The sequence below is a fragment of the Callithrix jacchus genome, chromosome 21 (assembly GCF_049354715.1).
Source record: "Callithrix jacchus isolate 240 chromosome 21, calJac240_pri, whole genome shotgun sequence".
In the NCBI taxonomy this organism is placed as follows: Eukaryota; Metazoa; Chordata; class Mammalia; order Primates; family Cebidae; genus Callithrix; species Callithrix jacchus.
In genome coordinates, this window is record NC_133522.1 from 24,782,501 (window position 1) to 24,807,201 (window position 24,701).

Genomic DNA, 24,701 nt, shown 5'->3' on the forward strand with positions numbered 1-24,701 from the left:
AAGTCCTAGATGTTCCAATTCACAGTTTGTTGATTCTATTTAGTGTACTCATTTTAAATGAATGGCACAACAAACATGGAAACTGCCTAACTTCAATGCTTAGAACATAGGAGAATTCCAGTGAATGAAAAGTTTTAAGATATCTCATTTTTGCTAAGGTGAACCTGTTATTTAAATACAATGTTTACCAAATCTACAATTCCACAGTAAAATTCTTGAGCCATTATACATTTATACAAATGTAAAAAAACCCCAAACCACCCAACTTTTACTTTTCTCCCCATTTTACTTACATTCCTCTCTGCTGTAATGTGGATGCTGGGTCTGGACATTAGCCTCTGGACTAGAGATTGTCTCTTCTTTGTTCTGTGCCTGGTTGTGACTATGAGACCACAATACACTGTTATGACACAAAGTGGCACCTGAATCTTGTAACATAGCAAGTCCAAAGTCTGTATTTTCCCTCTGCTCCAAAATTCTTTGTGTACAGTTAGAGATGCCACCTGCACTTCCATCTACCCATTTTGCAGAATATTTTGGTACTTGGGAGTCAAACTGTGGAAGTAATTTTTCTTCTGGCTTATGCCTGAAATTAAACAGATGATGCTGGCGGTTTTTAGAACATTCAGAACCTGAATCCAGATCCTTATTTTGTGCATATTGTACAATCCAGTTTATCTTCTTACTCAAAATGGTTTTGACTTCTTCATAAGTACTTTTTGAAAGCTTAGATTGAGGACAACCCTGGTTTGCAATTAAATGGTATTTTTCAAAGCAGTCTTTATGGCCCCTTAATGATTTGGTGTGCAAGAGATTAGACTTTGGTACTCCTATGGAAGAAAAAGAGAGACAGAAGACTTGAAGAATTGTGTTTTCTTCTTTAAATCACTTTAAGAATATACAAATCTTAGTAAAATCAGCGTCTTTGATAGTCTGTGAATTAGAAGAAAAATGCTAAAGAATATCAGTATTAATATACAATGTGGCCTAATAATTTCTGCTTCAATTTAACTTATTATATTCAGTAATATTAAATTCTTATGAATAGCAGAACCTTTCTAAGGAACTTAATTATTCAATTTTAATCTTAGCCCAGAGATGTTACCGCACAATATAAAAAACTACTACTGAACCCAGCAATTTTCCTTTACAGATTCTTGGCCTTTACATTATAGCGCTTTCTTCATTAAAACTTCTCAAGTAGACACTTGTAAAAATGTCTATAATATTATAAGGTTCAATAACAGAAATGCTCAACAAGTTTTTTTTCTCTCCAAAACATAGTAAATCACGTTCCTAAATTATGAGTTATGTTTAACTGGAGAGAAATAAACCAGAACCAGAAAATTACAAATTAACAAAAGTAAAAAATTCAATAAACTATTTAGATTTATTTTTTAAGAAAAAGCATCTAACAATTTTCACGTTTCCGTTTTATACTTACTAAAACCTTATAATTTTATATCCTAGAAAAAATGTATAATACACAATCATTTTTCATATAGCAGTAAATTCCATCTGTCAAGATCCAATAGCCAGTAATTCCTCAACTCACAAATATTCATTATATACCACAAATAACAGAAATATTAATATTACTTTCATATCTCCCAACTTAGTTTATGCAGATGCAACCTTGTTTTTTAAAAATACAGAATATCTTTTCAAATATAAAATACATTTCAAAATACAGAATATATTCACACATTTTTATAAGTTCAAATCATATTATTAAAGTCAAACAGTGCTACTTTTATATTGAAGGTGAATCAGGAATGTGGACCTAAAAATTTATGTCTGCCAGAACTAAACAGTTTAAATCAGCTTAGCTTTTTAAATGGAGTAAGTGGAGAGCCACTCAGGAGCTAGTTTAAAAAAAAGTTTTAGCTGATTCATCAGAAAAAAATACATTCTGTAATTAATCCTTTGCTTTTGAAAACTGAACTCAGTGATTTTATTATGTGAACTCCAAAGTCTACTAAAAGAAAGATAATGAAGCATTTGCACTTTAATGGTATGAAATCAAGTATTAACATACTTGTAAATATTAATTTTTTTTTTTGAGACAGGAGTTTCGCTCTTGTTATCCAGGCTGGAGTGCAATGGTGCGATCTCGGCTCACCGCAACCTCCGCCTCCTGGGTTCAAGCAATTCTCCTGCCTCAGCCTCCTGAGTAGCTGGGATTACAGGCATGTGCCACCATGCCCAGCTAATTTTTTGTATTTTTAGGAGAGACGGGGTTTCACCATGTTGACCAGGATGGTCTCGACCTCTTGACCTCGTGATCCACCACCTTGGCCTCCCAAAGTGCTGGGATTATAGGCGTGAGCCACTGTGCCCGGCCTAATTTTTTAAAAAAAATATATAACATCAGCCAATGGTGGGACTTGGTGAGACTGTCAAAACCAAGTGTTAAATTGGTTATCAGTTCCCTCAACAGTAACTGTAAGCTATGTGAACAGACCTCTAAAACACATTAATATTATTAACACATGTAAACAACTACTTTCACGAGGTAAACTTAAATATCTGAGCCTCGTTTCTTCCAATTAGCACAAAAATTGTTAGAAACTTAAACAGAATTTAATACACATTTTATTTACTACTTTGTTCCTTGTACCGCAATTGTGAACATGTATACATTTCTACCAGTTATTATCTGATTAGGTCAAATTTCCAGCAACATTAGAATATGTACAGGATAATTCTCAAAGCTTTATTTGATAATAGAGTATATACATCTTCAAAACTGGTAAATTGTCATAAAAAGGAAACTCACAAGCCCTGTTTTATTAAAAGTTTTATTACACATTTTAGGTAATAAGACAAAAATAGTAGTTATCGCAAAGCAAAAATGGTTGCATTCTGCTATTTGTTTCCAATGCTTACTTTTCTGGGAAACACCAGTATGCAGAGAGAACCTGAAACTTGCCTATTACTAACTGTAGCATTTATTAAAGAGCTCCCCTATTCTCTGCAAACTCTTTTAGGTCTTGTTGCCAACAGATGGTTAGCTAATTCCTCAAAACAGTAAATGGTCTCATTCTCAGTCTACTGCCTCAGCTCTATGTAACAATGATTTAGTTGAAATAGAAGTTTCTCCTCCAATTTATATGAAATGAAATTCTTCAGCATATAAAAAAGGTTGTGAACTAGGCTATAGAAAGTAATTAATATTGTTAAATTTTGTAGGTTTTTTAGCATTTATACAGAAACTCCAGAAATTATATTAAAACAAGATGAAAAAGTAATTACATTAAATAACTAATTCTCTGATGTATTGTAGATGTTCAACAACAGGTCAGTATAATAAATATCTGAACAATAATGTGGACTTGTAAAGTTTTTTAGCCACTGTTTCTTCTTAATGTTTCATGTAATATAATTTCTACTTAGATGTACCTACTGGCTCCCCAAACTCACCTTACTGAACATTAACTCCTCTTCCTCTCTCACCACACAACTCTAAAGCTGATCCTCTTACTGAGTATGGCAACACCAACCACTCAAGGAAGAAACCTGGGTGTCCTCCTTGAAAGCTTTTCACTCCCTGCAATCTTGGATATTTTGCTGACCATCTTAACAGATTTCTCCCCCATAAAATCTAGCACCTACAAGATCTTAAATCCTTCTGCTTCACTCCAGTACCACTCCCACTACAAATTTGAGTCATGATTATCATCCCCTCCTGCCTAGTTCTCATTTCCCTTAAGAAGCCTTGACTAACCCAAACATCTGAGTTTATTACACCAGATTTTATAATTGCCTCTTTCCTGGCCTGTATTTCTGGCAAAATGTACTTTTTGTGAAAAATACAGACCGTATCTATCTTACTCATACATATTCTCAATGTCAAAATGCCTGGCACATAGTGGGTACTCAAAAGCAGTTAAATACATAAAAGAAAATTAAAATTATATTTTAAAACAGCAAAAACAAACCAATTATCACTCAAGGTCCCTTACAAGGTCTCTCCTGGCAAGGGAACCAGAATGTGCAGTTCTGCCACGCTGCTCAGTGGGTAATTAAAGGCATCTTTCAGTGAAGTTACTCCTGTATTTAGTCTAATGGGCTATTAGTCTAAAGAACTTATCAGTGGCACTGATACAGAAATGGCATTCCTGTGGCATCAATCTGCCAAAGAAAATCATGAATTTCTCCTCGATTATATATTTTTAAAATAGAAATTTACAAACAGAACATATACTAGAAGACTGTTCTATGTTAACTGTAGCTCATTCATTTAGATATGTACCTTTAATTTCCTTAGTTATGTCAGTTATACTAAAACTTAAAAACTTGACTAGTTTTTAAAGTTCAATTGGAAACATTTGTTTTATAAGCATATTTAAAAATATCCCGCATGGCAGTAGCAGAGGAAACAAAAACTTCAAAGAATATAATACACTGACTACCTCATATACTTGAAAAAAATTACTTTTTAATCTAGAAAATAACGTGAATAGTTTACTTAATGTGCATGGTAATACACATATCATTTTATAAACTCTTGAAGTTATTTATTTTACCTCACCAGTTCAAATTATTATAGTAGAAACAACCGCTGCTCTTATCAAGAGATCCCAGTGAGTTTCCCAACTGACTTTTCAATTTTAATTGCATTTACAAGTGTAAACAGCTCTGAGCACTAATTTGTTTCCTAAGTAGCTTTTGAAAGGAAATGAATCTAAATGCAATACAATCAGTTGATACTTCTGAGGAACTGAGTTATAAGAATTTCCAAACCAGTTCAACCAGGACTGCACTATAATTTCCTTGATAATAAAAAATTTGAAGGCCAACATATTAAGACATTTCAAAGACATCCATGTCACTGTTTTTTTTGGTCATAAAGTCATTATTAACGAACTGAGACCTTAACTGGCAACCAAAAGTTTTAATCTTATTATCATTTTTTAAGCATGGGTTTCTCAACAGATGCTGGAAAGGATGTAAAGAAATAGGAACACTTACATTGTTGGTGCGTTGAACTAATGTTCAACCATTGTGGAAGACAGTGTGGCAAGTCCTTGAGGATCTAAAGCCAGAAATACCATTTGACCCTGCAATCCCATTACTGGGCATATACCCAAAGGATTATAAATCATTCTACTACAAAGACACATGCACACATATGTTTACTGCAGCACTGTTCACAACAGCAGAGACCTAGAACCAACAAAATGTCCATGAATGATATTCATCTGACTCCCTTACACATTTCGTGGTCAATCGATCAGCCTATATTTTGAATTTGATTACATATTCTATTTCCCAATCAAATGACTGGCTTCCTATAATCGGGTACTCCACAGGGAGAGCAAATACAATACAACCATCAGTGGATGTGATGTATCATGTCAGTAGGAGACTGGAAAGCACTAAGAAAGCAAGCACTCCAACTTTTACCTCAAACTTTGAGCAGAATCAGGGAACTGGGAGTATGGGTTTGCTAAATGGTGGGTTTATGTGTTCTTTCTTAATGTTTAAATAATGCAAGAAAAATTAATTTAAGTTTCTGGTTAACATGTTGTGAAAAAATTTTAAGCAGATTTCCTTAAAACATAAAACTTATTTGTGCAATAATACATGCAGTTTTGCTTCAAAGTATAGTATTTTTTGGCCAGATGTGGTGACTCATGCCCGTAATCCCAGCACTTTGAGAGGCCAAGACAGGTGGACTGCTTGACTCCAGAAGTTCAAGAGCAGTCTGGGCAACATTGTGAAACCCTATCTCTACAAAAAAATAGAAAAATTAGCCCAGCATGGTGCATGCACCTGAAGTCCCAGCTACTTGGGAGGCTGATGTAGGAGAATCACTTGGGCCTGGGAGGCGGAGGTTGCAGTAAGCCGTGATTGCGACACTATACTCTCTGTAGCCTGGGCAACAGAGTGAGACCCTGTCTCATAAAAAAAAGAGAAAAACCTTTTATGGAGGCTCACATTTTACCCAGCCTAAATAATTTTCCAAGATTAGAGGTGCTTTTCTTTTTGTGATGATTTATCTTCGGTGCTGAGAAAGGGAGTATAGGTACTTGAATATGTATTTGTTGTCTGTATTAAGTAACAGTAATCTTGTGCTTCTTTAAGCAAGTGTTCACTGTAAAAAACGGGAGGTAGCCAACTTCTATCTTATTAAGAAAGAAAATGGATTAAAATGTTACTTATTTTTGAGGAGCAGACAATCATTCCTGATGAAAAGATTAAAGGAAAAGCCCTGTGGGTAGAGGTGGCACTCCCAAAGACTGAAAGCTGGATCCATACTGTAAATTTTGTTTAGCCCACAAATACTTTAAAGAGAAAAATTAAAAACAAAATGAGAGGATCTGGCAGGAACTGACTGCTGAACAGGGTATATACTCTTCAATTCCAAATAGTTCTTCTTATTTCCTTAATGAAAGCACATGTACTTGTGATCCTGCAGGCTCCAAATCCATGTCAGGTCATCTTTACTGTACTGAGACTAGGCTGGATTGCTGCAGTGTAAATACTATTTGCCCCAATGATGGTTTGGTGCTCAATTCGACTAGACAACTATGTATTTGATGAGGAAGCGGCAGCCAAGCAATAATTCAATAAGAGTTATTACCATTATATCTATTGCCAAGTACTGCCACTTAGTGGGAGGATGCTCAGTTTGTCTATTCTGACATGTGACCAAGGCAGAAGATTACAATGAAAGTGAAAGGCAAGGATGAACAGTTAAGAGTATCTCCTTCCTTCCTAAACCCACAACAGGACAGGCATCTGCCTCTTAAATTTTTTTATTAGCTGTCCCAGGTATCTTAGAAAGTACTGTGACAAAAAGTACCTCATTTCCTTGCCTTCATGCCTTTAGCTAACTCAGGAGCCACTTAAATGATTTAAATAGAGTCTCCCATATTCAAGTACCCAACATACCATTTAAAAATAAAAGGTAACTGCTTATCTCTTGGTAGCAGACAAAATATTGGCAATCATATGAAGCCAATCAATATACAGATGGGTTCAGAAACTTACTTTACCACATTTTGAGAATTACTGTCCTAAATAAAGATTTATTAATGGTGGTCTTTAGATGGCAGATTTCAGCTTAGAGATGTGCATGCCATTTAAAAGTTCCTGTGTGTGCTAAAGATTAAAGCAGTTAATTAAAGCAGCTTAATCTAATAAATGAATTGTAAGGGTAAATTTCAATAAGCTAAGAGTTCAGAGAGACAATGATAAACCTTATCCTCAACCAAGGATGCCAGAGCAGAGCTGAGATCTTTTATTGATAGAAGGTAAACATTGCAAATGACTTGTCAAAAAGAAAACCTCTCTCAGTGAATTTTGCTTTTTTTTTTTTTTGATTTTTGTGAAAGTTCCTTTATCAACATTTTTTTTTTTTTTTTTTAATAATTGGATTTTAGGTTTTGGGGTACATGAGCAGAGCATGCAAGACAGTTGCGTAGGTACACACATGGCAGTGTGCTTTGCTTTTCTTCTCCCCTTCACCCACATTTGGCATTTCTCCCCAGGCTATCCCTCCCCACCACCCCCTCCCACTGGCCCTCCCCTTTTCCCCCCAATACACCCCAGTGTTTAGTACTCCCCTTTCTGTGTCCATGTGTTTTCATTTTTCATCACCCACCTATGAGTGAGAATATGCGGTGTTTCATTTTCTGTTCTTGTGTCAGTTTGCTGAGGATGATGTTCTCCAGATTCATCCATGTCCCTACAAACCACACGAACTCATCATTTCTGATTGCTGCATAATATTCCATGGTGTATATGTGCCACATTTTTCCAATCCAGTCTATTATCAATGGGCATTTGGGTTGATTCCAGGTCTTTGCTATTGTAAACAGTGCTGCAATGAACATTCGTGTACATGCGTCCTTATAGTAGAACGATTTATAGTCTTTTGGATATATACACAGTAATGGGATTGCTGGGTCAAATGGAATTTCTATTTCTAAGGCCTTGAGGAATCGCCACACTGTCTTCCACAATGGTTGAACTAATTTACACTCCCACCAACAGTGTAGAAGTGTTCCTTTTTCTCCACATCCTCTCCAGCATCTGTTGTCTCCAGATTTTTTAATGATCGCCATTCTACCTGGCGTGAGATGGTATCTCAATGTGGTTTTGATTTGCATCTCTCTGATGGCCAGTGATGATGAGCATTTTTTCATATGATTGTTGGCCTCATATATGTCTTCTTTCGTAAAGTGTCTGTTCCTATCCTTTGCCCACTTTTGAATGGGCTTGTTTTTTTCCTGTAAATCTGTTTGAGTTCTTTGTAAATTCTGGATATCAGCCCGTTGTCAGATGGGTAGACTGCGAAAATTTTTTCCCATTCTGTTGGTTGCCGATCCACTCTAGTGACAATTTCTTTTGCCGTGCAGAAGCTGTGGAGTTTGATTAGGTCCCATTTGTCTATTTTGGCTTTTGTTGCCAATGCTTTTGGTGTTTTGTTCATAAAGTCCTTGCCTACTCCTATGTCCTGGATAGTTTTGCCTAGATTTCCTTCTAGGGTTTTTATGGTGCCAGGTCTTATGCTTAAGTCTTTAATCCATCTGGAGTTAATTTTAGTGTAAGGTGTCAAGAAGGGGTCCAGTTTCTGCTTTCTGCACATGGCTAGCCAGTTTTCCCAACACCATTTGTTAAACATGGAATCCTTTCCCCACTGCTTGTTTTTGTCAGGTTTATCAAAGATTGTATAGTTGTATGTATGTTGTGTTGCCTCCGGTGCCTCTGTTTTGTTCCATTGGTCTATATCTCTGTTTTGGTACCAGTACCATGCTGTTTGGATTACTGTAGTCTTGTAGTATAGTTTGAAATCCGGTAGTGTGATGCCCCCCGCTGTGTTCTTTTTGCTTAGAATTGACTTGGCTATGCGGGCTCTCTTTTGGTTCCATATGAAGTTCATGGTGGTTTTTTCCAGTTCTGTGAAGAAAGTCAGTGGTAGCTTGATGGGGATAGCGTTGATTCTGTAAATTACTTCAGGCAGTATAGCCATTTTCACGATATTAATTCTTCCTAACCATGAACATGGAATGTTTCTCCATCTGTTTGTGTCCTCTCTGATTTCGTTGAGCAGTGGTTTGTAGTTCTCCTTGAAGAGGTCTCTTACGTTCCTTGTGAGTTGTATTCCAAGGTATTTTATTCTTTTTGTAGCAATTGCGAATGGCAGTTCGCTCTTGATTTGGCTTTCTTTAAGTCTGTTGTTGGTGTAGACGAATGCTTGTGATTTTTGCACATTGATTTTATATCCTGAGACTTTGCTGAAGTTGCTTATCAGTTTCAGGAGTTTTTGGGCTGAGGCAATGGGGTCTTCTAGGTATACTATCATGTCGTCTGCAAATAGAGACAATTTGGCTTCCACCTTTCCTATTTGAATACCCTTTATTTCTTTTTCTTGCCTGATTGCTCTGGCTAGAACTTCCAGTACTATATTGAATAGGAGTGGTGAGAGAGGGCATCCTTGTCTAGTGCCAGATTTCAAAGGGAATGCTTCCAGTTTTTGCCCATTCAGTATGATATTGGCTGTTGGTTTGTCATAAATAGCTTTTATTACTTTGAGATACGTTCCATCGATACCGAGTTTATTGAGGGTTTTTAGCATAAAGGGCTGTTGAATTTTGTCAAATGCCTTCTCTGCGTCAATTGAGATAATCATGTGGTTTTTGTTTTTGGTTCTGTTTATGTGGTGAATTACGTTTATAGACTTGCCTATGTTGAACCAGCCTTGCATTCCCGGGATGAATCCTACTTGATCATGATGAATAAGTTTTTTGATTTGCTGTTGCAATCGGCTTGCCAATATTTTATTGAAGATTTTTGCATCTATGTTCATCATGGATATTGGCCTGAAGTTTTCTTTTCTCGTTGGGTCTCTGCCGGGTTTTGGTATCAGGATGATATTGGTCTCATAAAATGATTTGGGAAGGATTCCCTCTTTTTGGATTGTTTGAAATAGTTTTAGAAGGAATGGTACCAGCTCCTCCTTGTGTGTCTGGTAGAATTCGGCTGTGAACCCGTCTGGACCTGGGCTTTTTTTGTGAGGTAGGCTCTTAATTGCTGCCTCGACTTCAGACCTTGTTATTGGTCTATTCATAGTTTCAGCTTCCTCCTGGTTTAGGCTTGGGAGGACACAGGAGTCCAGGAATTTATCCATTTCTTCCAGGTTTACTAGTTTATGTGCATAGAGTTGTTTGTAATATTCTCTGATGATGGTTTGAATTTCTGTGGAATCTGTGGTGATTTCCCCTTTATCATTTTTGATTGCATCTATTTGGTTGTTCTCTCTTTTCTTTTTAATCAATCTGGCTAGTGGTCTGTCTATTTTGTTGATCTTTTCAAAAAACCAGCTCTTGGATTTATTGATTTTTTGAAGGGTTTTTCGTGTCTCAATCTCCTTCAGCTCAGCTCAGCTCTGATCTTAGTTATTTCTTGTCTTCTGCTGGGTTTTGAGTTTTTTTGATCTTGCTCCTCTAGCTCTTTCAATTTTGACGATAGGGTGTCAATTTTGGATCTCTCCATTCTCCTCATATGGGCACTTATTGCTATATACTTTCCTCTAGAGACTGCTTTAAATGTGTCCCAGAGGTTCTGGCACGTTGTGTCTTCGTTCTCATTGGTTTCGAAGAACTTCTTTATTTCTGCCTTCATTTCGTTGTTTACCCAGTCAACATTCAAGAGCCCGTTGTTCAGTTTCCATGAAGCTGTGCGGTTCTGGGTCGGTTTCTGAATTCTGAGTTCTAACTTGATTGCACTATGGTCTGAGAGGCTGTTTGTTATGATTTCAGTTGTTTTGCATTTGCTGAGCAGTGCTTTACTTCCAATTATGTGGTCAATTTTAGAGTAGGTGTGATGTGGTGCTGAGAAAAATGTGTATTCTGTGGATTTGGGCTTTACTTCCAATTATGTGGTCAATTTTAGAGTAGGTGTGATGTGGTGGTGAGAAGAATGTGTATTCTGTGGATTTGGGTGGAGAGTTCTGTAAATGTCTATCAGGTTTGCTTGCTCCAGGTGTGAGTTCAAGCCCTGGATATTCTTGTTGATTTTCTGTCTGGTTGATCTGTCTAGTATTGACAGTGGAGTGTTAACGTCTCCCATTATTATTGTGTGGGAGTCTAAGTCCTTTTTTAAGTCATTAAGAACTTGCCTTATGTATCTGGGTGCTCCTGCATTGGGTCCATATATGTTTAGGATCGTTAGCTCTTGTTGTTGTAGCGATCCTTTTACCATTATGTAATGGCCTTCTTTGTCTCTTTTGATCTTTGTTGCTTTAAAGTCTATTTTATCATAGATGAGAACTGCAACTCCTGCTTTTTTTTGCTTTTCATTAGCTTGGTAAATCTTCCTCCATCCCTTCATTTTGAGCCTTTGTGTATCCTTGCATGTGAGATGGGTTTCCTGGATACAGCACACTGATGGGTTTTGGATTTTTATCCAATTTGCCAGTCTGTGTCTTTTGATTGGTGCATTTAGTCCATTTACATTTAGGGTTAATATTGTTATGTGTGAATTTGATACTGCAATTTTGATGCTAAGTGGCTGTTTTTCCTGTTAGTTGTTGTAGATTCTTCATTATGTTGAAGCTCTTTAGCATTCAGTGTGATTTTGGAATGGCTGGTACTGGTTGATCCTTTCTATGTGTAGTGCCTCTTTTAGGAGCTCTTGTAAAGCAGGCCTGGTGGTGACAAAATCTCTGAGTACTTGCTTGTTCGCAAAGGATTTTATTTTTCCTTCACTTCTGAAGCTTAGTTTGGCTGGATATGAAATTCTGGGTTGAAAGTTCTTTTCTTTAAGAATGTTGAATATTGGCCCCCACTCTCTTCTGGCTTGTAGTGTTTCTGCCGAGAGATCTGCTGTGAGTCTGATGGGCTTCCCTTTGTGGGTGACCCGACCTTTCTCTCTGGCTGCCCTTAGTATTCTCTCCTTTATTTCAACCCTGTTGAATCTGACGATTATGTGCCTTGGGGTTGCTCTTCTTGCGGAATATCTTTGTGGTGTTCTCTGTATTTCCTGCAATTGAGTGTTGGCTTGTCTTGCTAGGTGGGGGAAATTTTCCTGGATGATGTCCTGAAGAGTATTTTCCAGCTTGGATTCATTGTCTTCGTCCCCTTCTGGTACACCTATCAAACGTAGGTTAGGTCTTTTCACATAGTCCCACATTTCTTGGGGACTTTGTTCATTCCTTTTTGCACTTTTTTCTCTGATCTTGGTTTGTCGTTTTATTTCATTGAGTTGGTCTTCGACTTCAGATATTCTTTCCTCTGCTTGGTCAATTCGGCTATTGAAACTTGTGTTTGCTTCGTGAAGTTCTCGTATTGTGTTTTTCAGCTCCTTTAATTCATTCATATTCCTCTCTAAGTTATCCATTCTTGTTATCATTTCCTCGAATCTTTTTTCAAATCTTTTTTCAAGGTTCTTAGTTTCTTTGCATTGATTTAATACATGATCTTTTAGTTCACAGAAGTTTCTTATTATCCATCTTCTGAAGTCTAATTCCGTCATTTCGTCACAGTCATTCTCCATCCAGCTTTGTTCCCTTGCTGGTGAGGAGTTTTGGTCCTTTCTAGGAGGCGAGGTGTTCTGGTTTCGGGTGTTTTCCTCCTTTTTGCGCTGGTTTCTTCCCATCTTTGTGGATTTGTCCGCTGGTCGTCTGCGTAGTTGCTGACTTTTCGATTGGGTCTCTGAGTGGACACCCAGAATGTTGATGATGAAGTATTTCTGTTGCTTGGTTTTCCTTGTACCAGTCTAGCCCCTTCGCTGTACGACTGCTGAGGTCCACTCCAGACCCTGCTTGTCTGGGGTGCACCTCTAGCAGCTGTGGCACAGCGAGGGATGCTACCAGTTTCTTTTCCTGCTCTCTTTGTCCCAGGATGATGCCTGCCTAATGTCAGTCTTTTGGATATAGAGGGGTCAGGGAGCTGCTTGAGGAGACAGTTTGTACTTTATAGGGGTTTAATTGCTGAGCTGTGCACTCTGTTGTTCCTTCAGGGCTGTTAGGCTGCTATGTTTGATTCTGCTGCACCAGAGCTCATTAGAAAACCCCCTTTTTTTTTTTCTCAAATGCTCTGTGTTGAGGGCTTTGGGCTTTATTTTTGGATGTTCGATGAGGTGTCCTGCCCAACTAGAAGGCAGACTAGCCACTGTTTGGTTGCCGAGGCTCCGCCGTGCTGTTGTGTGATTCGCCCTGTTCCTGCAGGCTCTGCTGTCGTCTCCGCCACGCCCTGTGGTGGAGTCTCTTCATTGTAGCATGTTGCCTCAGCAATGGCAGGCTGCGTCAGCAGTGGGCGTGTATCTCAGTTGGGGCGGGTTGCCTCGGCAACGGCTGGCTGTCAGCAGTGGGCGTGTATCTCAGTTGGGGTGGGTAGCCTCGGCAACGGCTGGCTGCGTCAGCAGTGGGCGTGTATCTCAGTTGGGGTGGGTTGCCTCGGCAACGGCTGGCTGCGTCAGCAGTGGGCGTGTATCTCAGTTGGGGCAGGTTGCCTCGGTAGTGGTGGACGCCCCTCCCCCACAGAGCGTCTTGGACCGTCTGCTCGGGATAGTTTGAAATCGCGGTTTTGTTCGTCCCACTGGGTATCCCAAACGATCTGTCCCTGCAATCCCCTGGGCTGGGCTACTGTCCAAGTCTCGTTCAGTCTCAAGTCCAGCCTTCTCAAGTCTCAGGTTGCCGGTTCAACAAGGCACCCGGACAAGTGCGCCCTGTGGGGATTGCTGGGTAGGGCCGGCCGACGCCGGCCGACGCCGCCCCGGCTGCCGGCTTCACCAGGCAGACCTACTGCCTGGCGTCCCGTGTCTTTTTATACTTGGGAGTTTCCCCGTTCTGTGGGCAACAAAGATCAGTCTGGAAATGCAGCTCTGACTCACCGTTTGCGGATTCAACGCGAGCTCCAATCCTGGGTTGTTCTCACAGTGCCATCTTGAGTCCGAATTTTGCTTTTTTATTCTAACACTTGGAAAGTTGGGAACAGACATCTACAGAACAACTGCTTATTACTAAACAGGCACAAAACGAATCCAAACTCATTTCTACTACTTAATGTAGCTACCTATCTTTTTTTTTTTTTTTTTTTAAAACACCAATGCCCAACAGAACTTTCTGTGATGATGGACAAGTTGTATATCTGAGCTATACAATAAGGTAGCCACTAGCCACAAATGGCTATTTAGCATTTGAAAAGTAGCTAGTGTGACTGAAGAACTAAAGTTTTAGTTTTAATTAAAATGAACACAATGTGGCTAGGCTACTGAATTGGACAAGGCAGCTTGTCCATAGGTAACTACGTAAAAGGGTACTTGGAAAGAGAACATGGATAGAAACTACCACTGTTTCTTTTAAAATCATACTGTGATAACTATATATATATAGTTTTTTTAGATGGAGTTTTACTCTTGTTGCACAGGCTAGAGTGCAGTGGTTTGATCTTGGCTCACTGCAACCTCTGCCTCCCAGGTTGAAGCCATTATCCTGCCTCAGTCTCCTGAGTAGCTGGGATTACAGATGAATACTACCATGCCTGGCTAATTTTTGTATTTTTGGTAGAGACAGAGTTTCACCTTGTTGACCAGGTACACATCAGCCAGTGTACTGATATATCAATATGGGATATTACACTCACCACAGCACAATATAGAAAGCTAAATTTGTTTTTCTGGTAAAATAAATCATATTTATGCTATAAGGTTTAAATGGTACAATCAATTAACATTATGTTATAAAAAGGTTCAAGCCAATAATCTAATGGACCCAAGTAAACCTCTACTTGTTCCATATTCTCCTGAAGGCTTTAAGTGAAGGTACTGACATTTATTCTAAAAAAATTTGTGCGTGAAACTGTCATCAGACACCTAAAAAGCTATGCAAATTAACTCTAATTAAATTACTAGTTTTAAATATCCACTTACATGGGGCATATGAAGACAACGACTTACAGCAAAACAAAAACACAACAAAAGTTTCCTAATGATAGACAAGGTTAAAAAGATGTTGCTTGAAAGATAACCTTAAAAAATGCCTTTATCATAATAACCAGATGAATGAGGGCACATTATGACGAAGCAAATTTACGATTTGAAAGGAAGAAATGTGATTAACTCTGTCTCTACCCTTCATCTCCTGAACTGTCACCTGCTCAACTTAAGTTCTGAGGAAGTGATCTATTTTCTTGAAAAATAAAATGAAAAGCTCATCTCTAACTATGAAACGTAAGTTTTGCAACTCAACTTCTCTGCATATATTTGAATCACTGTTTCTGAAATTCTAGTTAATTATTTCTTAAGTGCTTTATAACAGCATCTAATGGAAATATACTAGTGAATTTGAGGCATTTAGAATTCAATTACTACAGAATGTAGTAAATGGTGAAAGTTAAGGCTGATTTGAGAAACTATCAGTGCAACTCAACCAACCATTTGGTAAGACTACAACTAAAAATAAAAAAATGCAGTAACTGATAAATCATATTGCAAAATGCTAAAACAGATATAAGAAATTACAGTTCAGCTGGGTGCAGTGGCTCATGCCTGTAATCAATCTCAGCAGTTTGGGAGGCCGAGGTGGGTGTATCACCTCAGTTCAGGAGTTCGAGACCAACCTAAGCAATATGGTAAAACCCTGCCTCTCTTTAAAAAAAAAAAAAAAAAAAAAAAAAAAAAGCAATTACAGTTTAAACCAATGTGAACTACAAATATGTAGTATTATGCCAATATATGTTTTAGTCAATCTATATTTTAATCATACCTACAAGCATTTATCTTTCTGATTTTTTTTTTGTTTTTTGAGACAGAGTCTTGCTCTTTTGCCCAAGCTGGAGTGCAGTGGCACAATAACAGCTTATTGCAGCCTCAATCTCCTGGGCTCAAGGGCTCAACCAATCCTCCCATCTCAGCCTCCTGAGTCCCCTGGAACTACAGAGGTATGTGTCACCCCGCCTGTATAATTTTTTCATACATATAGTAGAGATAGGGTTTTACTATGTTGTCCAGGCTGGTCTTAAACTCGTGAGCTCAAGCTACCCTCCTACCTTGGCGTCCCAAAATGCTGGGATTACAAGCATGAGGCACTGTTCCTAGCCAAGCATTTCTTTTGATGATGCTACACAGAGACAAGAATAAGAAGCTATTGCTGGGGACTAACATACTGACTTATACCTAGGAGCCTGAATTCTATCTCAAGTTGGGGTTAATATCGTTAAACACTGGGGCTACCTGTCATAACTGCATCATAGCAATTCTAGAGTTTAAAAAAAAAAACCAAAAAAACTATGATCTAAACAAAGGGGTTGCAGAACTAAGGTACAATACATTTTTTTCCATAATGTAAAATACTTTTTAACATAATGGAATACATGGCATCAATTAAGTAGTGGAGGAAAGACATTAAAACAAATGACAGGACTGCAAATTGGGGCATCCATTTGACCCAGAGTCTACCTTTGAGAATTTAAGCTACCTACAATGGGAATTTAATCAGACAAGCAAAAAAGATGAATGTATAAAAAGATTTTAGTACTGGAAATTGAACACGAGCTAAATATTTATCAATGGAAAACTGGTTAAACAAATTGTGGTACAATGGGATGCAAAAAAAAATGATGTAAACAAAACTTTACCTGTTAACAGAAAAAAAGATGCTCCTAATATATTACATGAAAGGCCTAATTATTAAATGGTATATACAGCCTCATTTCACTTTTTAAACACAAATGTTTAAACACAAAAATGTTTTCAAAACATTGTTACCCTCTGCCCCCATGCTGTACTGCAGAAAACTTAGAACACCACAAATATTAAGAGAGTATGAGTAAACAGGGAGAATTATGAATCTATCTTTTTGCTTTCTGTATTCGGTTTTCTTATATTAGGTATTGTTTTTTAATAAAATAAGGAAATTTTATTTTGAGAAAAACAAAATTATCCTTTTAAGTAGTGAAAACTTAACAGATTGAAAAAATGTCTGTGAAGAAATGCTTTTTAGTTTAAGAAAGAACACAGTGTTCTTTGGTCTAAGACAAATTAGACTTCAGGTATTGCATGTTACATTCCAATGAACTAAGTTAAATAAAAAGATTAAGACACTAAAATGGTATGCATTCCTAAAACATCCTAAAATTCTGAATTTTATTTTGGTTGTAAGAATCCTCTTAAGAATGTATCTAGCAAAGAAAAGTATTTAATACTAAAATGAAAGCAGCCCGCCTCCCCCCAAAATCACCACCACAATTTTATCTGGGAATCCTTGTTGGAGAGCCAAAGACTACAAAGGGAGTGGAGGAAATCTGCTGATAATTGAACAAAATTCATACCATTGACTTGAATGGATTTGCTGGGCACCTACCAAAGGAAGAAATGAGGAAAGCTAGAGCAGAAAAACCTACTGAAAACCTCATCACTGAAAGGTTAACTCAGGACAAATTTGAATGTCCTCAATGTATATAGAATACTCAATTATTTTGTTAATGAAGAAGCTGTTCAACATACAAACCAATCACAGCAATACCCTCAATATAGTATTTCATCTTTTCAGATAAGATGAAAACAAAACTCTTCTAAATTTCTATTTACATGAATACTAACATTTGCATCACATACTGATTACCTGTATTTACACAGGGTTCCTATATTCATCATCTTTTCTCATCCTCACAGCATCCCTGTGACACAGGCAATGATGTTATTTATTATCCCCTGTCATTTATTATTACAGGTACTCCAAAAGATAGGCAGCCGCAAACAAGGAGGAAGGAAAGTAAATGATGTTCAGGACAGAGGGCACTAGATAAGTAAAGGCACAGAAGTGAGACAGAAAGAAAGGGAGACTGAAGGCAGGAGAGCATGACTGGCTGTAAAGTGCCTGTGGAGGGTAATGAAAGATGAAGGTGGCCAGTTAAGCAGGTTCCTGGTCATAAGAATGACATGCCATGTTAGAGAGTTAGTAATTAGCCTGCGGAAAATGGCAGACAATGATTTAAGAGTTTTATGTAAACGAAATGGCATGATCGAATTTGTACTTTAAAGATCTTTATGGTGGTACTGAATGATAGGTGTTGGAAGTGAGGAGTAGGGGTGGGGGAGAGGATCAAGCCTATGAAACCAATTAAGTGGTTCTTGAGGTAATACAGGTAAGAAGAAATAATGGCTTGGACTAAGGTACAGCAGAGAGAATGACAAGTAGGGAACAAACTGGAGAATCAATATGATTCAGAGACAGACTACATGGAGAGGGTGGACAGGAGAGAAGTGCTGAGCCCAGAGTTCAATTTGCCTTTGCAAATTGGAAAACCATCCCTGATAGGGCACACGGCTTGAAAAGCAGACATCAGGATAGATACGAGCCCCAACTCATCACTACACCTACAGAACTCTCCATGGTTCCTGAAGAACCTGGTCCTTAGATCACCAGCATAAGAGTCAGCCGAAATTCTTGTTAAAATTCAAATTCCTAGTCTCAACCCTAGATGTCTAATGAATCAAAATCTCTTGGGAGGTCAGGCCTGGTGTTCCACATGAATCAAGGATTAAGGAAATAGAAAATGAATGTGTATATGGAAGAAGATTAATTTAGCTCAAGAAACTTCAGCTCAACACCTGAAAAATATCTACATGGAGAGGCCCAGCAGGTAGGATATATGAGTCTGGTGCTCAGAATAAAGATTTGGCCTCACAATTTAAGTTTGTGGAGTTCCAGCTTAACTTTATCAGCTTACAGAAGTACAGTTGAGCCATGGTAATAAAAACAACACATAAAAAAAGAGACCAGGATTGAGGGAGTTGAGTATTTCAACAAACAGGGAAATGTTAAATGTCAGAAAATTTGAAAATTACAGTAACATGAACCTGTTTATTGCCCAGAGAGCTCTAAGTGATTACTGATGAGAGCAAAAGAGGCTGGCAAATTAGAGGGTGCTGAAGAATAGTTGGGAGGAGAAACAATAAGAGACCCCAACGAACTGCTCTGTAAAGAACTATGGCTTAAGGAAAAAAGGGAAACTTTTTTTCCTTGACTTTTTCTTTCTTTTGTATATGAAGACATGATCATTTCTGATATGCTAATCATTCCTTTAGCCAATCTGCCAGGTTACACAGAAAGTAATTTTAGGTTGACAAGCTGATGAGTTAGTAAAACGAATGGAGGAGAGAGTAAATAGGTGAATTAACAAGAGTGGGAGGCTGGGCATGGTGGCTCAGGTCTGTTATACCAGCACTTTGGGAGGCCAAGGTGGGTGGATCACCTGAGGTCAGGAGTTTGAGACAAGTCTGGCCAACATGCTGAAACCTCATCTCTACTAAAAATACAAAAATTAGCCGGGTATGGTGGTGAGTGCCTGTAATCCCAGCTACTTGGGGGGGCTAAGGCAGGAGAAGCACTTGAACCCGGGAGGCAGAGTGAGCCAAGATCATGCCACTGCACTCCAGCCTGGGCAACAGAGCAAGGCTCCGTCTCAAAAAAAAAAAAAAGGAAAAAGAAAAAAAAGAAGAGGCGGAGATGGAAAAGACAGAGGCTATAAGAAGTGTGGAACTAAATTAAATTGTCCCATATTCAGTCTCAATGGAGAATTCTGAGATTTTACTTTCCAGAATATCTATGACTGATATTTATCCAATACATTTTGTTAATAAATAACCTGGTAACTTAAAACTGAATTTCCTGGAGAACTTTCTGACATGCAGGAATTATATTTTATCTATACTGTATTTATTCTAGTATATAGTAGAAATAAAATTGATATGGTTTGGATTTGTGTTCCCACCCAAATATCATGTCAAATTGTAATAAGCAATGTTGGAGGGGGGCCCGGGTAGGAGGTGACTGGATCATGGGAGCAAACTTCCCCTTGCTGTTCTCATGATAGTGAGTCTCACAATATCTGGTTGTTCAGAAGTGTGTAACACCTGCTTCTCTTTTCCTCCTCCTCCGCACATGTAATATGTGCCTGCTTCCCCTTCACCTTCTGTCATGATTGTAAGTCTCATGAGGCCTCCCTAGCCATGCTTCCTATACAGCCTGTGGAACAGTGATCCAGTCTCAGGTAGTTCTTTATAGCAATACAAGAATAAACTAATACAGAAAATTGGTACTGGGAGTGGGGCATTGCTATAAAGACACCTGAAAATGTGGAAGTAGCTTTGGAACTGGATAATGGGCAGAGGTTGGAACAGTTTGGAGGGCTCAGAAGACAGGAAGATAAGGGAATGTTTGGAACTTTCTAGATGCTTGTTAAATTGTTGTGATCGAAATGCTGACAGTGATATGGACAATGAAATCCAGGTGTAGGTGGTCTCAGATGGAGATGATAAAGTTATTGGGAACTGGAGTAAAGGTCACACTTCTTTTTTTCTCTCTCTCAGGTTGTCCCAGGATCCACTATTGAGGCTGATAAGCAAAAGGGAGCTGCTATGCAATTTCAGGATCAGTGCTGACATCTTCACCTGCGCCCGCACTGCCTGCTTCCACTCACTCATACTCCTATTCTCTCTCTTGAGAGAAAGGCTAATCAGCATAAACATGCTAGTCTGCATTACCTGGATGATGGAAGGACAGAGAGCAGTGTTAGAATCACTATTTCACTGCCAGCTGACATCTGCATAGTTCTTCTGGGTAAGGACCAGCAACAAGACTATCTTGCATGTGTTGCTTTTCTTCCTAGTTCCTCCCATCTCTCTGATTAACATCGATCCAATAAAGATTTCTCAAAACTAGATTATGTTGGCAGTTAGATTATAATCTACATGGAAATGGCGTCATCAGAAAGGAGTATTTCTGGATAGTCCATAGAATGTATATTCATTAAATAACATGAGTAGAAATTATTTAAAAATTAAGCATGTCTTAGGATCCAAAATTTAGTCCTTGCTTGAATATTCACATTTATGTAATTCATTTCCAATCTTGCCTAAGTTACTTAACAGCTCCTAAATTCCTAACAGTCTATATCATTTTCTTTGGAAGCAAAAATTTAGGCATTTAGTTTTTTGGAATCAGAGACCCTGGGTCTCTAAGCTTTTTGATTTTTGGAATAGTTACCCAGACTTTCTGCTCACTTTCCTTATTCATAAAACTGGGATAACACAGCACCTACTTCATACAGTTGTATTAAGAATACAATTAAAAACTGCATGTAAAGTGTACAATACCTGGTAAATAATATCCAACTAATATTTAGATAGGAGACTTGCCTAAAAGTATAAATTCCCTAAATATTTACTAAGCATCAGGTGGACTAGTTTCTTTCAACTATTTTTTGTCTTCTTTCTTCACTATTATTTGCATGTAATAAGAAAAATTACTCTTTTAGTGTCTATTATACTTCATAAAAGCAAATGATCCTTTCTGGATAGCTGATGTCTCTTTATCAGTTCTCCAGTAACCATTATATTATAAGTTATTTCAACATGAAAACTCTATCTTTGAGAATAATTTTGACCAAGTAAAGACTTTCAATCTAGATTTAAGTTGTTTTCATATACCTCGTAAAACATTTATTTTCATCTTTGTCATACTATTGGGATAAATGAACGATGGTTTTGAACCAGAATTTCATTTGTATGTACTCAATAAATCATTTAAATTTATAATTATGATATTCTTATTAATAGGATATTCTGGGTTATATACTCTGCTTGTTTTCAATTTTAAATCACTGATTTTTATCGATCGCTGACTTTAAAAGCACTCAAGACCATCATAATGAACATATGCTCATCTGCTGCAGAGGATACATCTTCACAACCAAATATGATCTAAACTTTAAACACACCCTGGACTTCAGAATTAGAAAGCCTAACAAAGTTAGGTGGGAGGAAAAAAAATAAGGCTACCATCATTAAGACAGGGATAAAAGTCTGGAAGCTGCTCCTCATATATGGGTTGTTAGTTAAATCACAAGTCTACCAGATATTGTTAGCCTAGTTTCAATTCTTTTTCTTTAAAAATATTCTATTATTTAAACTTATCACCAATTAAGCCTACTTTCTACTCTTACCCATCCCTACTCCTGTTCAAATAAAGTATTACTACCAGAGCCATTTTTAAAGTGTTCAAACTAAGTGACATTAAAAGGCAGTTAAGGAAAAATATTAACTCTGAGCCTTTATTTTCAAGTTGCTATGGTCTGAATGTGTCCCTCAAAGCTCATGTTTTGGAAACAATCCTTAAAGCAACAGTATTGGGAGATGGGGTCTAATAGGTGATTAGGTCATGAAGGCTCTGACCAAATGAATGAAGTAATGTCATTATTGTAGGAGTGAGTTAGTTATCTTGAGAAAGCTTTTTATAAGAAACCACTTTTTTGTTATAAAAGTGAGTTTAGCTCTCTCTCTTGACTTCCTGCCTTCTGCCATGGTGTGATGCAGCATGAAGGGCCTCACCCAAATACAGGGCTAAGAAATAATAAATCTCTGTTCTTTATAAATTACCCAGTCTCAGATATTCTGTTACAGCAACTCAAAATGGACTAAGATAAGTATATTAAAGATCTCCAAGCTAAAGTTCAGAATTCCTATTAGGCTTTATATTTCAAAGTGCAACTTTTAGTTAATATATGATGTTTGCCATTACAGGATGGGAAATCAAAGAGGCTAATGCCAGATTTAAGTAGTTCATTATAGCTTCCTGATCCCAAGTGGTGGGCCCCGTTAGTTAAGAGGGACAGTTTATGTCCTCTTCAAGTCATAAATAACCAGTTCTAACTTCCAAACCAAATCAAGAATTTCATACTGAGATTCAAATTGGTCCCGGACTACTGACCACAAACAGCATGTGGTAAAGACACAGAGAATCAAGGAACAATGCAATTAAAAGTAGGCACCTACGACTTAACCAGTATTACAGATTTTTTTCTTGCTGGAAAGATTACTAAGGAGCTGAATTTGGGTTTCCTTCTAGAAAGCAGAAAGGTCCCTAGAAAGAAGTAATTGAGAGAAAGTAGTCCAAGAGGAACTACACAGAGAGCAGCCAGACACATACTCATCAACCAGCAAGGTCAACTTACACTGAAAACTTTGGTACAGGCTGAATATCACTTATCTGAAATACTTGAGACCAGAACTCCTTCAAATTTCTTCAGATTTTGGAATATTTGTATTATACTTACTAGTTGAGCATTCCAAACCAAAAAATCTGAAATCCAAAATGCTCCAACAAACATCTCCTTTGAGCATCATGTAGATGTTCAAAAAGTATTAGATTTTGGAGCGGTTTGGATTTTGAATGCTCAACCTGTATAACAGGAATTGGTCCAATTTTATAAAAAAGTTTTAGCCAGGTATCAGGTGATACACATCTGTAATCTCAGCTTGCCGGGAGACTGAGGTGGGAGAACTGCTTGAGGCCAGACTAAGCAACATAGTGAAACCCTTATTTAAAAAAACAAAAAAAAAGCTAAAGTATTCTCAGCTAAGCTAGCTTTAAAAAAAAAGTTTTCTTTATGGAAAAGAAAGCAAGTCAATTATAAGAAGAGAGAAATGCTCTAAGAATTATTTGCACACTATTCTAGCGCAAGATGAAAACTGATAATATGAACCAACAGTACTGGAGCCCTGGATCTTTTCCTGCTCAAGCAGTTTGGGCTTTGTTACCTTACAGTGGAGTTCCATTACTGGCTCATAACCACCCTGGCCTACCTTCCTCTTTGTATTCCTTAGGGAATGGTAATGAGTTGGTCATTAAATATCTTTAGAGATTTCAGTACATTGAACTAAGATGCATATTAGAGTATCTGGTCATTAATATGTATGAAAAAGTTTATAGTGTCTTAGGGCCAAGGGCAGGCTGTATTTGGGAAGTTCAGGCATCTGTCTCCTAATCTGAGAAGCAGACAATGTATTTTAATGGCGTATTAGTCCATTCTTGCATTGCTATAAAGAAATACCTGAGACTGGGTAATTTATAAAGAAAAGAGGTTTAACTGGCTCACAATTCCACAGGCTGTACAGGAAGCATGGTGGCATCAGCTTCTGGGGAGGCCTCAGGGAACTTACAATCAAGGCAGAAGGCAAAGGGGGAGCCGACACTTCACAGGCTAGAGTAGGAGGAAGAGAGTGAGGGGGAGGTGCTATGCACTTTTAAACAACCAGATCTCATGATAACTCACTCACTCACTGTCATGAGAACATCACTGAGGAGACGGTGCTAACCCATTCATATGAACTTTGCCTCCATCGTCCGATCACCTAATACCAGTCTCTGCCTAGAACACTGGGGATTACATTTCTCTGCCTAGAACACTGGAAATTACATTTCAACATGAGATGAGATCTGAGTTGCAACACAGATTCAAACCATATCAAATGGTGAATTATAGGTTAAAAAAAAAACCTTGTGAACATTTAAAAATATCTAAGTCCTGAAAGTGTGTTTCTCAAGGTCCTCAAAGCATAACACCTGTGGCTTGGAAGCATATAAAATTTAGGCTCCTCTTTCCTTTTCATTATTGTAAAGTCACAGAAAAAGCCAATTTAGAGCCATGCCCAGAATACAAAATCTGTTCGATAAGATTAGATTGTCTTTTGTTATTTCTTTCTTCCTTTGTCTTCATTTTAGAAACATACGCATGCACACAGCTTTTAAACAAGGGGCTAGTTGATTAGGAAACCAGTGTTGATTTGATGTAAGCAACAATCCTAAAAGTAGAAAATATTATTTTTGTTTCCTACAAAAGTATGGACTCAAAACCAGCTGAACTGTTATTATTCCCCAGGAAAATTTATTTTTACTCAGCCTCTTT

At 37.8% G+C, this 24,701-nt stretch overlaps 1 protein-coding gene across 8 annotated transcripts in view; it reads right to left on the reverse strand.

Moving 5' to 3' along the window:
- The window catches only part of C21H21orf91 (chromosome 21 C21orf91 homolog), a 36,140-nt gene that overhangs the window by 7,451 nt on the left and 3,988 nt on the right, over nt 1-24,701 (reverse strand). For all 8 annotated transcript variants that reach the window (XM_078358594.1, XM_078358593.1, XM_035283241.3 and 5 more), the window contains exon 3: nt 294-830. In XM_078358594.1, the coding sequence (XP_078214720.1) occupies nt 294-830 (537 nt within the window). The remainder of the gene's footprint in view (nt 1-293; nt 831-24,701) is intronic.